The sequence below is a fragment of the Triturus cristatus genome, chromosome 4_1 (assembly GCF_964204655.1).
Source record: "Triturus cristatus chromosome 4_1, aTriCri1.1, whole genome shotgun sequence".
Lineage (NCBI taxonomy): Eukaryota > Metazoa > Chordata > Amphibia > Caudata > Salamandridae > Triturus > Triturus cristatus.
This window is the reverse complement of record NC_140585.1, coordinates 1263987810-1264002681: the sequence shown is the minus strand read 5'-3', so window position 1 is coordinate 1264002681 and position 14872 is coordinate 1263987810. Positions and strand designations below refer to the sequence as shown.

At 42.2% G+C, this 14872-nt stretch overlaps 1 protein-coding gene across 9 annotated transcripts in view; it reads left to right on the top strand.

The window, feature by feature from the left end:
- ZNF385A (zinc finger protein 385A) overlaps positions 1 to 14872 on the top strand; it is an 850943-nt gene that overhangs the window by 815985 nt on the left and 20086 nt on the right. For all 9 annotated transcript variants that reach the window (XM_085654753.1, XM_085654752.1, XM_085654755.1 and 6 more), the window contains 2 exons: positions 10509 to 10687; positions 11590 to 11685. In XM_085654753.1, coding sequence (XP_085510879.1) covers positions 10509 to 10687; positions 11590 to 11685 — 275 coding nt within the window. The remainder of the gene's footprint in view (positions 1 to 10508; positions 10688 to 11589; positions 11686 to 14872) is intronic.

Here is a 14872-nt window from a genome sequence, read left to right as displayed (position 1 = left end):
ACAGGCAAGTGCGCGCTGAGTGGAAGGCGCGTGGTGCTCCCTGACCTGTCGGCTGGGCGTGGACGCTGAACAGCTGGTGGCGGCGTGCCGAGGCCTGCAGATGAAATCACATTGGCTGCGGCCGCCAGCTGGAAATGAGCACGTGCGTTACATATCCTCCGGGGATCATTCTCCCATCCACCCGTCATCGCAGATTGTTCAATGCATGTAAAATATCGCATCCCCCTTCCACCCCTAGAGGGGCGAGACGAGCGCAGGAATATTAGCACTAAGCACGCATGAGAAAAACCGCACTTTATCTTCTCCTATCAGCGGGTGAGAGCCGCCGTGGGCGAGTGTATTATTACGAGTAATGGTGCTGGAAGTTGTTTCAGCCCAGGCCAGGCTTCTCGCGCTCCTTCCACTCTCCTCCTAAGCCCATTCTCAGTCGCACGCACCTGGGGTCTTAATATGAGCAGCACAATACCAGCACTTATAGTGGCCTTTGGGTCACTGCTTGCAATTGCATGGCTTTCTTGTGTTTAATTTGCTCATTTCTCATTCTGTGGGTTTCTTGCCCTCCTTTTGTGTTTGTCCCTCCCAGGGATCTTACCTTGTTTACCACTGTTTTGATGGGATGATTGTTATGCCTAATGCTTCTTACATCAAGGGAGCTAATTTTTTCCCTTTTTCCTTCAGCATTCCATGTGAGTTGAAGTGTTTTACTCTCTCTCTCTCTCTCTCTCTCTCGTGTACTGGTTGCGCAATGATATCCTCACCTGTGCACTCCATTTTGTTTCTCCATCCCAGCTCATCTATTGCTTCTACCACTCGTCTCCATCTTGCTTGGGTTTCTGCAGCCAGGCACTGCACCCAACCACTCCCTACTATCGGCCAACCCCCACCGGACCTCCACCTCACACTTTGTTTTTTAAATGTTTTTTGCAGTACAGTGGTAGTCCGGTGGTACTGCTTCTCAAGCAACACCTCGCAGTACCAGAGGTGACGCTTCCACAGCGGCACTGGTACCTCACGGAAGGGCCGCATTGTGTCTAGCTGGAACACCATGGAAAAAAATATTTTTTAGCCCTGGAAGGAGGGTGGTCCCTCTGGGCCACTGCCCCCATAAGTGTCCTTTAATGGTAGTCACATTTATTTCCATGTTGCGACCACCAATCTGATTGCTCGGTCCAGCAGGGCCGAATTGACTAACAGGGGGAAAAAAAGCTTCCTTGGACCATCAGATCACTTTTTTTTTTTGATTCATGGTCCGGTGGGACTCCAGTGGTTAAACAATCCAGGTGTACCTATTTTTTAACCTCTTCATGACCACCCAAACACCTCTTAAAGTGCAAATTTCTCAAAACATGGCCGAACAGATTTACACCAAATAATGAAATGCACAAGTTCTGAATAAAGTTCTAACTTTCTGGCAAATTTGGTGTAATTCCATTCCGCTATTTTCTGTATAACTTACCAAAACTCCCTATGGGAAATAACATGCTAAAGCAACGTAAACATTTTTGGGACCCCCTTTTTCTTGGCCGCACTTTATGAATCTCCCCAACAAAACTTTCCAGAAAGTAACCAAAGTAGGAGAACTTTAAAAAAAAAAAATGTTTAGTTAAGTTTCATTAAACTGCACCATAGTTATTAGAGTGGAGACTGCCACCGAATATATATATATAAAAAAAAAATATATATATATATATATAATCCAAATCAGACTTCTATGACATGATGATATAGAATGTCTCTTAATATCCTGTGTTGGGTTTATATTGAAACCATTGATTTTGAAACCACAATATAAGGAATGCATATTAAGACAGTTTGTGGTAAACTGGCAAATTAAATGTGTTGTATGTTTTATGTTTTCACTTTTCACTGTACAAAATCGTACAGTCTTCTGTCTGTCATTTGCACGCTGCGTCATGCATGACGGCTCACTATAATATTCCTTAAACTTTGCACCTGGTCATGTGACCAAGACTTTGTGAGGAAGTCGAAACGCGCCTTGTAGGTTTCTTGCCATTAAAATTGGATATTCATCACTCAAACCGAGTTGACTCATTTCTCCCACAGGAGTTTGAGGGTATTCATATGTGTATATGTATATATATATATATATGTGTATATATATATTCACTGAAAAAACCATAGGTTTCACACATGTTATAGTTAGCTGTAGATTTTACTGATAAAAAACCAATGAAATTCCCCCGTTATAGTTACTGTAGGCAACTATAACTCACGCGACCGCAATCCTCTGCTGATGCTAATACTGTATTTAGACACTTATTTGCCCATGTCTTCTTCCATTAAATTTTAGCTATACATATATTACAAATATTTTTTTTTCATAAAGACACATATGTCATCAGCAGAGGATTACGGTCGCGTGAGTTATAGTTGCCTACAGTAACTATAACGGGGGAATTTCATTGGTTTTTTATCAGTAAAATCTACAGCTAACTATAACATGTGTGAAACCTATGGTTTTTTCAGTGAATTTGCAAGGTTTTTTAAATGCTAATTCCTAACTATAACGTGTGTGAAACCTATGTTTTTTTCAGTGAATTTGTACGTTTTTTTAAATGCTAACTTACTTTACGCCATTCGTGGCGTGCGCGCCCAGTTAACGCAGTTCGTTCCGTGCGCGCACGCGGTGCGCTTCGCGCACCGCGCGCCCACTTTACGCAGTTAGTGCCATGCACGCACGGTGGTCACGCGGTGCGCTGCGTGCACCGCGTGCCCACATTATGCGAGATGGGCCATGTACGCACGATGCGCTTCGCGCACCGTGCGCACATGGGGGACATATTATGCGCATCGTTGTGAAATGTTTTGTTTATTGTTTTCATTTGATTGATAAGCCATGCACAAATGGTGCATTTGCACATGGGGTGGGGAGAGTGTGGATACTTTTTTTTTTTTTTAAATTTTTTAACGTACGGTAAGCGTAATCGGCGATTTTGTGGGTTGTGGGTTGTTTGGGGGCCCGTATATCATTGCTGGGTGATTATTATCTCAATATACTGCCCCTTTACACATTTTTGGGCTTCATTTATGCTGTCCCACTCAGAGTGCGAGAGAGAAAATGGCGGCCGCCGCTTCCTGGTTTCGGCCGATTCGAATGTTTACTAAGATCTAAGAGCCAATCAGAATCGCGCTCGCGCACGTCACCGTACGCGTACGGTAAGCGCACCGTAAGCTGGCTCAGATATATATATTGATTTAAAGGCTATTTTCTCAGAATCTACTGAACAGATTTACACCAAACCTACAAAAGGCACTTCCTTGACCTGAGGACTACCTCTCTGCCAAATTTCAAGTAATTCTGTTCAGCCGTTCGGGCTGTAGCTGTGTCTAAAGGTCCTATGGAAAAATGCATGGGAAAAACGCGTTTTGGGACCCCCCTTTTATCTCAGCCCCCGCTTGACGAATCCCCCCGAGACTTTCAGGGTAGGAGCGGAGCGTAGCGCCCCACCTATTTTGAAAAATTCGCGAGGATTCGTCGACCGGCGCAAAAGTTATTCAAAATAGAATGTTGCGGATTTCCTATGGAAACGTGGTCCTAACTATAACTACCTACTGGCGACCGCCAGTAGGTAATATATATATATATATATATATATATATATATATATATATATATATATATATATATATATATGTATAGCTGGAGTATGGCCCGTGTCCGTCAATTGGGGGCATCTTTTGATGTTTGGAGCGGTTCTGTCACTGTACAGTCGCCCACCCGGACTGCAACTACCAGCATGCACCTGCTCGTGGGAGTGAGAGCGTGAGGTTGGTGCACCTTTATTCGGAGGAGGGGCATAACAAACATTTGACCAGGGACGGAACTATCATCTGCTGCATATTATCACCATTAAAGAAACCTTCTAAGATTCCGGAGTGTGCCGTGCCTTCTTTCTATCTTGGGAGCAGGCGTGGTATGGTGTATTGTCAGCAAGGTTGGTTGCTTACTCACGGAACACCCTCTCGGTCAGGAGCACCGTGGCAAACCAACAGTGTGGGGACTTGCATTGTGAAACAAAACACGGAGCCCCCCCAGCAGTTATTTCGCCATTCCGGGTGCATTTGCTGCAATGGGGAGAGAGGAAGCAACATTGCTTGCCTGAGTAAGGAATCAACAAAGGACTCTTTTTAGGTCTCGCCTGACCCAGCGCATGCGCTGGTCTGGCGAGACTTATTGAGAGGGCTCCAAAAAGTGCTACCAGGCCAGGGTAGAGCTACAGTGCATGTGCACAAGCGCGCGCCGCGCTTGACCGCGATTACTTTCACGGCCGCACGGCCGCTTTGATGTTTGATCGCGATCACTTTCACTGCCGCTTGGCATAGCCAATAGGTCTCGCTTTTGGGACCTTATAAGTATTTAGTTATGCAACTGTTGCATGGCTAAACACTTATAAGGTCCCAAAGGCGAGACTTATTGGCTATGCCACCACTGACCACCAGTCTCCAAATGGTTTGCGACATGCATTATTCCTCTGGGCATAAGGAGATACAACCTGGTGCCTCTCCCCCACTTCCCACCCAACCCAATTTAGGAGATTCACAACAGCAGTTTGCCAAGAATGAACTCTTTGGGAGTGCTTCTTCTAAGCAGAAGTGACAGACTGATTTCTGTTTTCAGTGTTATAGGTTCAAACTGATGTGTGATTAGTAGTCCATATCTCACACTCCAAGATTAGTTTGCTCTCTGTGGAAATAGTTGGAGCATTGGGAACCGCTAGACTAACAAGAGAACCAAAGCTTTATGCTGTATTGTTAATTTCTTGCACACAGACGTTAGAGGTCCTCTAAAAATATTGCCACAAAATTGAAAACTTATTAGAAACCCTGTTGCTATGCAGAGCTGGTAAATTTGAAACTCTGAATGAAAATGAGTCAATAAATGAATCAGTCAGTTAAAAAAAAAACCCAATTTTCAAGCTTCTAAGACACGCTCTGTTGAGTCAGCTTAATTAAGACACTGAAGGGACAAATTGGCTTGCCCCTTTGTATCCAATATGTAAATCAGTAGCACCTCCAGCCCTGCTCCATTTAAGGGACAAGTCTTTTTTTTTCCTTACTCAGTTATAATCTAGCATGATTCCCGTTTTATGCATGATATGTAAATATTTCACATGACGTTTGTCCCCAAAGACTGTTATGCTGTTTTGCTTGATTTTTTGCCACCGGAGACCGGTTCAGGCACAAAATGTCTTGCAGAAACTGTGTCCCCAGCCTCAAGACGACTTTCTGCTCAAACTAGTCTCTCTCCGATATTTCAAGTGACGATTGTACATAGGGGTGTATATATACCCTTGCAGTGAAAAGTCACTCCAGATACTGGTGAAGATAATTTCACGTAATTAGCATAATTGTACTCAAAATTATGCCTAAAACACAAAATAACAATTTTGTGGTTTCACAAACCACTACTGGATTTGCAGGCATTCTACACATGAAGAGGTACCTGTAGGTAACTTCCGCTCCCACGTGGTCACACTTTACTTGTTCTGCTGATGAGGGACTTGTGTTTTAGGAATCAAGGGTCAGATGTCCAAACATTAGAAATAAACTCTTTTGAGTTTAATTAGGGATCCCTAGTTGGTCATTAATAGACCTAGCTCATGCATATTAATGTGAGGTAGGTCGTAATTTGCGACTCCTTTAGAATTGCAGCCATCACAGGAATGGTGGCCTGCTGACCACCATGTCTGTGATTGCTTTTTAATAAAGCAATCTATTTTTTTTTCCAATGCAGCCCATTTTTCCTCATGGAAAATGGGATGGATTTAAAAAGAAATAATGAAACTTTGCAGTTTTATATTTTAAGTTTAGGCAGTGCTCCATGGGACCAATGTTTGCTTTAAAAAATATGTTTTAACATTCTCAAACAGAAAGGAGCTCCCAAGGGACACTTTCACCTTTGCGAATGGGTTGCCACCAATTTTAAACTTGTGGTAAAGTATTACTGTTTTGAGAAGGAATTTGGTCGTTTAAACATTAATACATACCATTCTTATTTGGTATTTGGAAGAGACGTCCCTTCCAAAAACCAAATCAGTATTTGGTAGCAAATGCAAAATGCAATTTGGTAGCAACTTACTGAAGCGTAATTTGTCTTTTGTACATTGTAAAATGCTTTTTTGCAGTCGTAAACCACCCGGTTCTGTGACATCCGACCATTAGGTTCTTGCCAACAAAGAATACAGTCACGTTTAAACTGAGGATGAATAGTTGGGATAGTAAGGTAACAATGTATAATGTTGATGAACACTAAGTTCGTGGTATATCACCTTTTGTGTGTATGGTCACTAACCAATTGCCCTTTGGCTTTCTTTTCCAGGTAGTTTAGATTTAAAGTTTAATCATTTTTATGAATTGTTTGACAAAATATCTCACACCTACACCAGATTACTAGGCATATGAAAATGTTTGTGGTGAAATGTGCCCGAAGCCTTTTGAAGTTTCCATCCTGACTGGCTGTGAATGTTTGAAATAAGCCTCATGAAGTTAATTGAACTAAAGGAGCACTCCTATTTGTTTAAGTTCTACTAAATTTAAATATACTCAAAAACCAGGCGTGCTACAGGGGCTAGCACACTGTCCGAATATGCCAATAATCAATAATCCAAAATTCAAGTTTTTCAACCTGGCCTCTGTGCACTGTTACCCTAACACAATTGTGAAATTCTTCAAATAAACTATAAACACTTGTGCTGATATCCTCCTACATGTGAAATTAACAATAACTAAGTAATAAATTGTACCTACATACATAGATTGCATTATCTCATGTACATGTTTAATTGGTTAGAAATACAAATCAATTGCTTTGGTATATATTCATGCTTCGCATAGCAATATCAAATGTTCCGGAGAACCGCCCAGTGCATTTCAGGGCCCATCGGCCCTTCTTCAGGGGATAAGTCTGTGAACAAGATAAACATGATCTCATATAAAACAGAACCCAAGTAAGGGTAAGCAGTCTGTAAATGTTTACATCAAAAGAAATCATCATGTCATCAAATATAGATTTCCAAAATCAACCCATGCATATGAAAAACTGTAAAACAAGAGCGTTAAAACAGGTGAGCAGAAACCCAATTGTGTATTACAGAGAAAGGTGAAAACAAAGTGCCTGATAATTGAAATAACGATCCACACTGTTTATCCATAGCTGCGTTTGAACTAAAATCATTCCAACCATGGTGCTCCAAGATCAAAAAATACCCATAACCATGTGCAAATTATCATGTGAAACAACAGAGTAGAAAAAGAAAAACGGACACAAGGATTACAAACCCTGGAGTCCTCCAAAAGGGTAACACAAACTGTACCAATCTAGGAATTAAATATGAGTGCTTGAATAATACATCCTCTCGAATAGTAACTTTAAACAGAAGATAATGTTAATGTATCAAGCGGTAGTGAAACGCACAACAAACTAACCTGGTGAAAAAGCTTGTGGCCATAAAACGCAGCTTCCTCAAATCCGGCCTGATATAAACACGATAGTCGAATCTAAAAAAACAAATACGTACGGTTGTATGAACCATTCAAATAGCATGCGGTGACAGCATAAGGCTGAAATCCAATGAATGTAAACTAACCTTGTTCCGAATTCCGAACAGAGGAACACGACTTTCCCTTCTCTCCCGCTAACACGAACTCAATGGCTGATAAACGTGACGCATGCTCACAATGCGATGGAATAAATCAATAAAACAAAAGACGGACGGAGGAGCTCACCGCAACTGGTGTAAGCGCCATATTTAAACGATGAAAAGACGTGTTTATTCAGTATAAAACACACAGAAAAGTAGCGGACTACGAACCACTCATCTACTGTATGAAACACACTAGTTAAACTATAAAACCAATGTAGAAATCACAAAAAACATATATTCAAGCCAAAAGCACCCTACCCAAGAGCGCAGTGCCCATGCAGTGCAAAGGAAAGAAAAAAGGATAGAAAACATAGCACAAATAACATTTCTTAAATACATATCACTTCCATATAACATAGCATGGTGCCAATGATGACAGTGAATCAATACATTAAAAAACATGATGGAAATTAAACATAAGAATGCCTATCAAAAAACAGCCTGTCATGCTTTCCATTTGAAGATAGAACTACAAAAAACAACCTAGATCTACCTGATCACAGAAGGAGACACAACCATGAATAGAGCACCACCCAGGATTGATAAAAGCAGTGAAATACCAAGTGGAGCAATGGGCGAGACAAGAGTAGACCATGCCTCAACATCAAAATCTTTTTTGGCCCAGGAGACCAACATCAGTCAGCCACCAGGCAAAACAACAGGAAAACCAGGTGAAGTCCAAGAAAAATCAAGACAAAACCTGAGGAGCCAGAAAAATGTGCTATAATCAACATCTCATCGGTATGCTCACGCCACAACAAACTCGCATATTGAATAAAGGACTAGGATTTGTTCCCACGTATCGGACAAATGCTTTGGAAAATGAAATTGCCTTGTTCAAATTTAAGAGAGTTTTATGCCTACGTTATTTCTTCTCTACTCTGCACATCGGTGACCATGTGTGTCCAGAACCTGAATTTATCGAATTTAAAAGAAAATCTACTTTTCAAGCTCCCACATCACACAAAATCCTAGATGCGTTTGAGAATTTAGTAAAGAACGATCTAGCGAAAATTGACATCAAGGGATCAAGTACCACCAATTTATCTAAGTATGAAAAGAATACTTTGAAGTCGTTAGCATCAGATAATCGGATCATCATGCAAAAGGCAGATAAGGGAGGTGCGATTGTCATAATGGACAAACAATTCTATGTATCAAAAGTAATGGAACATGTTTCAGATTCTAGCACTTATCTTAAACTTGATCAAGATCCCAAGCCGGATTTGGTTTCTACATTTGAAACTTTATTAAACAATGCCACTGAGATGGAATGGATCACGACTAATACTTGATCTTATCTTACTGTCATTAATCCAAAAAGACCTGGACTGTGTATGCTACCAAAGATACATAAGAACCTCCAGGATCCCCCATTTCGACCAATCGTTACGGTGTGCGGAACCATTTTCGAACCTATTGGTCAATACATAGACTTTTTCTTGCAACCTTATGTTCAGGCTTGGTGTTCACACATTAAGGACACTACCCATTTTTTGCAGAAACTTAGCACAGTTAAACAAAATTGTGATTGTGATTTCTACATTAGTTTTATAGTTTAACTAGTGTGTTTCATATAGTTGATGAGTGGTTCGTGGTCCGCTACTTTTCTGTGTGTTTTATACTGAATAAACACGTCTTTTCATCGTTTAAACATGGCGCTTACACCAGTTGCGGTGAGCTCCTCAGTCCATCTTTTATTTTATTGATTTATTCCATCGCATTGTGAGCATGCGTCGCGTTCATCAGCCGTTAAGTTCGTGTTAGCGGGAGAGACGGGAAAGTCGTGTTCCCCTGTTCGGAGTTTGGAACAAGGTTAGTTTACATGCATTGGGTTTCAGCCTTATGCTGTCACCGCATGCTATTTGAATGGTTCATACAACCATACCTATTTGTTTTTTTAGATTCGACTATCGTGTTTATATCCGGCCGGATTTTCGAGGAAACCGCGTTTTATGGCCACAAGCTTTTTCACCAGGTTAGTTTGTTGTGCGTTTCACTACCGCTTGATACATTAACATTATCTTCTATTTAAAGTTACTATTCGAGAGGATGTATTATTCAAGCACTACTATTTAATTCCTAGATTGGTACATTTTGTGTTACCCTTTTGGAGGACTCCAAGGTTTGTAATCCTTGTGTCCGTTTTTCTTTTTCTACTCTGTTGTTTCACATGATAATTTGCACATGGTTATGGGTATTTTTTGATCTTGGAGCACCATGGTTGGAATGATTTTCGTTCAAACGCAGCTATGGATAAACAGTGTGGATCGTTATTTCAATTATCAGGCACCTTGTTTTCACCTTTCTCTGTAATCCACTATTGGGTTTCTGCTCACCTGTTTCCACGTTCTTGTTTTACAGTTTTTCACATGCATGGGTTGATTTTGGAAATCTATATTTGATGAAAATTATTTCTTTTGATGTAAACATTTACAGACTGCTTACCCTTACTTGGATTCTGTTTTATATGAGATCATGTTTATCTTGTTCACAGACTTATCCCCTGAAGAAGGGCCGATGGGGCCTGAAATGCATTGGGCGGTTCTCCGGAACATTTGATATTGCGATGCAAAGCATGAATATATACCAAAGCAATTGATTTGTGTTTCTAACAAATTAAACATGTACATGAGATATTGCAATCTATGTATGTGGGTACAATTAATTACTTATTGTTAATTTCACATGTAGGAGGATATCAGCACAAGTGTTTATAGTTTATTTGAAGAATTTCACAATTGTGTTAAGGTAACAGTGCACAGAGACCAGGTTGAAAAACTTGAATTTTGGATGGAGAAAGCCTCATGCCATAATGCTTATGTGTGTGCTTTTTTACCACAGGCACAAAACACAAAACAATCCTGGAGGCACGAAGCGGCCTGGGCCCGATTAAGGCTTATCCACGACTAGGGCTGACTGTCAATGGGGAGCAAGGGAGCCAGGACCCAAGCACCCAGGAGAGGACGTTCCACTGTGAGATCTGCAATGTGAAGGTGAACTCGGAAGTCCAGCTCAAACAGGTAAGATGGCATCTCATGTGAGGTCACTCCAGGGAGTGACTGCCATCTGCTCTCTATCTAGAACCCTCAATTCCTGCATCTTTCTGAAGGTGTTCACCTCTTTATCCTCAGTTAGAATTAATCTCTATTTACTCAAACCTTCCTCTCTCGCCTTTCGTTCCCACCTCAGTTTGGGAGAGTTATTGACTAGGGCGACTCTCTGCCTTCTTTAGGGTGGGATCCTCTTCGCCCTGCTGAGTTCTACTCTCCTTTCTTTATTTCTGAAGACAGTTCTTCGCTAAATTAAGTGTTTGTTTAGTTCGGCTAATGTTACTTCTTACTCTGTTGGGCTCACATCTCTTCTTTCCTCTGGTATAGCTTTGTTTCTATTGGTTTGGCATAATAATTTCTCCCTCTCTCCATTTGAGTCTGTCCCCCGCTCTCCTTGGAATGAGATACTGTGTCCACTAGAGTAAGTCTTGACGTACCCCCCTTCGTTGGTGTATGTCACTCTCTCCTCAGTTCCTCGATTCTGGGAAAAATGTTGCTTCACACCCATCCCAATGAGCCAGTATTGCTCTGTACCTTGGATGAAATGGCTTTTGCTCCCCCCGACATCCCCAACTCTCCAGCCCCTGGTTGAGTAATACCTCCCTCTCTTCTGAAATTATGATTCACCTCCCATACTTTCTTCTCAGCTCTAAATTCACTAGTCTCTTTTTCTCTATGGGCTAGATGTCACCACTCCCTTCGCTTGTGTTAATCTCTTTCTTCCTTTTCTCATCTTAGTACTCCTCTGAAACTGTTGGCTGGGTGTAACCAGGAGGAACTTTACAATAGGAAACACATAGGGACAGTATGGCTTGTTAGGGTGGTTACTTGAAGCCGACAATGTCATTCATACCTACCATCTTTCATTGTAGCACATTTCCAGCAGACGGCACAGGGATGGTGTGGCAGGAAAGCCAAATCCGCTGTTAAGTCGACACAAGAAACCACGCACTATTGCAGAGCTAGCGGTAAGTTATTGTCCAAGAATAGTTTTCTCCACCTAGACAATTAGTCCCCACTAATCTCCCAGTTGAGCCATGGAAATGTCACACTGAGCAGTCCTTGTTTAATGCTAATTACCTGCTAATCTATGTCATGCATTCTGGTGCGGATTCTTGCTTTTTAGGTCTCGCCTAGCCAGGGCACATGCGCTGCTCTAGGAGGGCCTTTAGCCATCGGTCTGCTCATTTTCAAGCACACACTCGTGCTTGTGGCGGCATCCACCTAGCGGGAGCGAACAGCGGCGCGCCACAAGCACGAGTGCAGTGCTTGAAAATGAGTAGACTGCTCCCCCTCTCTCTCATGTGTGCACCACTTGCGGGCTGTGTATTTTCAGCAGGACAGTTCTTGGTTAAAATAAATTACAAAACACAAAGACATGCAATGCACCACTGACGGGCCGGATGTTCTTCTTTCTCGCATGTTTAATACAACATCCCTCTGCCTTTCAGTTTCGTAATTACTCCACCCCCCCTTTCTCCTAATCTAACTTCATACATCTTCAAATATGAAAAATTCCTTCCTGTCCGGATTCCTCAGTGCCGGGGGCTTCACTGTTGTGGTACTTTTACATTTCACGTTTATAGAATAGAGTTGTGTGAAGAAGAAGCAACAGGACACGGTGCAGCAGCACGGGGCCAGGCACAGCCTCCTCCGCTCTGTGCTATAGGCAGAAGCCCATGGGAGGACAGGACGGTGCTGACCGGAGCTCTGGTGCAATTGGTATCAGCTGGAGGTAAGTCTCGGCGGTCCTCTTGCATCAGTGCTGTGGTGCAGCCCCTTGCCCTTTCACCCTCTTGCTGCTCCTCAGCCTCTTCTGGCAGCGTCTAGCCGCGCTCTGGTTCCTTGCATTGTTTGAGGGTGAGGCCGGCGGCCGGCTTTGCTTGCTCCTACTGCTGCTCGCCTGGCGCTCGTGAACATTTTCACACGAAGCCCCGTCTCTACTCGAGGTGTGGTACAGCTTGAGCAATACTGCATGCAGGCATAAGATGCCGAAAATGAGGCAACAGACCCCCACAAACTGCAAGACAAGGATTTTATCGCAGAAAAGTTGTTGTTTTCAACTTTTATCCAGGACAACCCAATTGGCTAGTGGGTCGTTTAATAATTGTCGAACCATAGTGTTTATACTGTGAGATTTGCACTGCAGCACCCTGGACTTACTCGTTACCCTTAGATGTTGTTTTCCAGAACTGGCTGGTTTAAGGGTGCCTGGCCAAGGGTTGCACAAGCATTATGTTTTATAATATCATAATGTGCCCCACATATTCCTTTAGGCTGTGAAAGGTATTATTTACTTGATACACTTTCATAGGACATGCGATCAAATGTGGCTCAATAGCATCAACACGACTAAAGTGGGTAATTTGACACCCATTACTGTGTATGCTGACAGCCTAGCAGCCTCGCACTGTGTATTGTAGTTCGCATACCCGTGCATGATTGGGTCTTCAGGGATGCTTTTCAACTTTACTGATTAATCCTAAACCCGTTAACAGGCCACAATTGGAAGCATTGTGTATTTCTGTGCAAAGTAGCTGGAACTAAACCCCGTGTGCTGATTTCTAAATGATATGCAATGCAGATGTTCAGCACAAGTTTAATTGTCCTAATTTTAATAAAACCCAGGGATAGATCAAATGAGTAATGTGCCCTGGATCACACAATTTCTGGTCCAAGTGCGAAATAATAGATTAGAATTCAGGTCTCCAGGTTCCTTGGCTCAACTGCTTCTCCTTGCTCCAGGCTTTTGTTCCTACAGCACAGCAGGAGAAAGGCATCTTGGTTATTTTTATGTATAATACTGTCTATACCGTGTTTCTCACACTGCCCCATGCACCAGAAGAATCTCCTCTACTGCTCTGGCCTCAGTTTGCGCTTTAAGTGGAACAAGCAGTGGCAAAGTTAAAAGGCTAGAGTTGTGTATAATACATAGGCATAGAAGCACAAAGACATGCAAACATTGACATAGCGCACACATGCAGACAGAGTAACACCTGAACATATGTATAAACACACTTACGGGAAACAACAAACCGACTACCGGTCATACAGATACTCCTATACATAGTCTACACATAACAACACTTTGGATTTAGGAGGAAGGCTGTCATTGTTTTGTTTTTTGAGGGCTGGGGTAAAAAAAAAAAATTTGGTGGGGCCACTGCAACCAATTTTGTGAAGGATATAGACTCTTTGATAACAGTTCACAGCTTACTGTGCTGTATTCGGGTTGTACCTTATCAACTGAAAGTAACAAAAGGACCTCTGTTACAAAAACAGTAACCTTCTGAGCAATCCACATATACTACAGTTCGGCAATTTTCATGGTACACGTTCTTTGCAGCAAACTAACTCTGCGCGCTACTTTGTCATGAGTGGAACTGCCAATAAACTAAACTCTGATCTCTCCCCAGCAGTAGCACTAATCATCTGTTATCTTGATATTGTTATTGCTGCCTGAAAACAAGGAACTCTGCAGCATGTGCTTTTTAAACCTGTGTTTTTTCATAACAAGGATCAGCACCAGGTGTGCCTGCGCTGGTCGCACCTCCCTGAAGCTGGCACTCACACAAAGTGTACAACTCCAGATTCAAATAATGTCCTAAGTAAATCAGACCATTTCCACATAGATACTACTTACAAAGGCTACACAGTTTGCAACTACTGTATAGCTCTTCAATTCCTGGTGGCACAGCACAATGGATAATGTGTTGCATGGCAAAACATTTGGCTATGCCAATGCTTGTTTATCTCAGAGGAGGACTTACAGTGGCCCACGGTATGAAGTGATATCAGCCTTAATTCTGTCCCTCTTGAGGTACTAGACAAGTAGACATTGTTGGAAGTGAAGGAAAAGAGTGAAATGGCAAGAGTGAGGCATTTGACTGGACAATAAATAGAATGTGTGGCTCACACGTCATCTTGTTTCCCAAGGTCTTGTGTCTCTTGCTGCAAACAAACTGTTGGGTGACTGGGTAGGCATACTGTAACACTTTGAAGATTCCCTAGCTTCTCTATCACCTGCAAGGTGCTACTTGTATGTTTTATCAACTGTGTTATTTCATGTCATCCGGGAATACGTTCTTTTTGACAGAGAATCTTTCACGAGCCCTTACAAAGCAGTTAATCAGCTACTGTCAGGATATTGGGCCA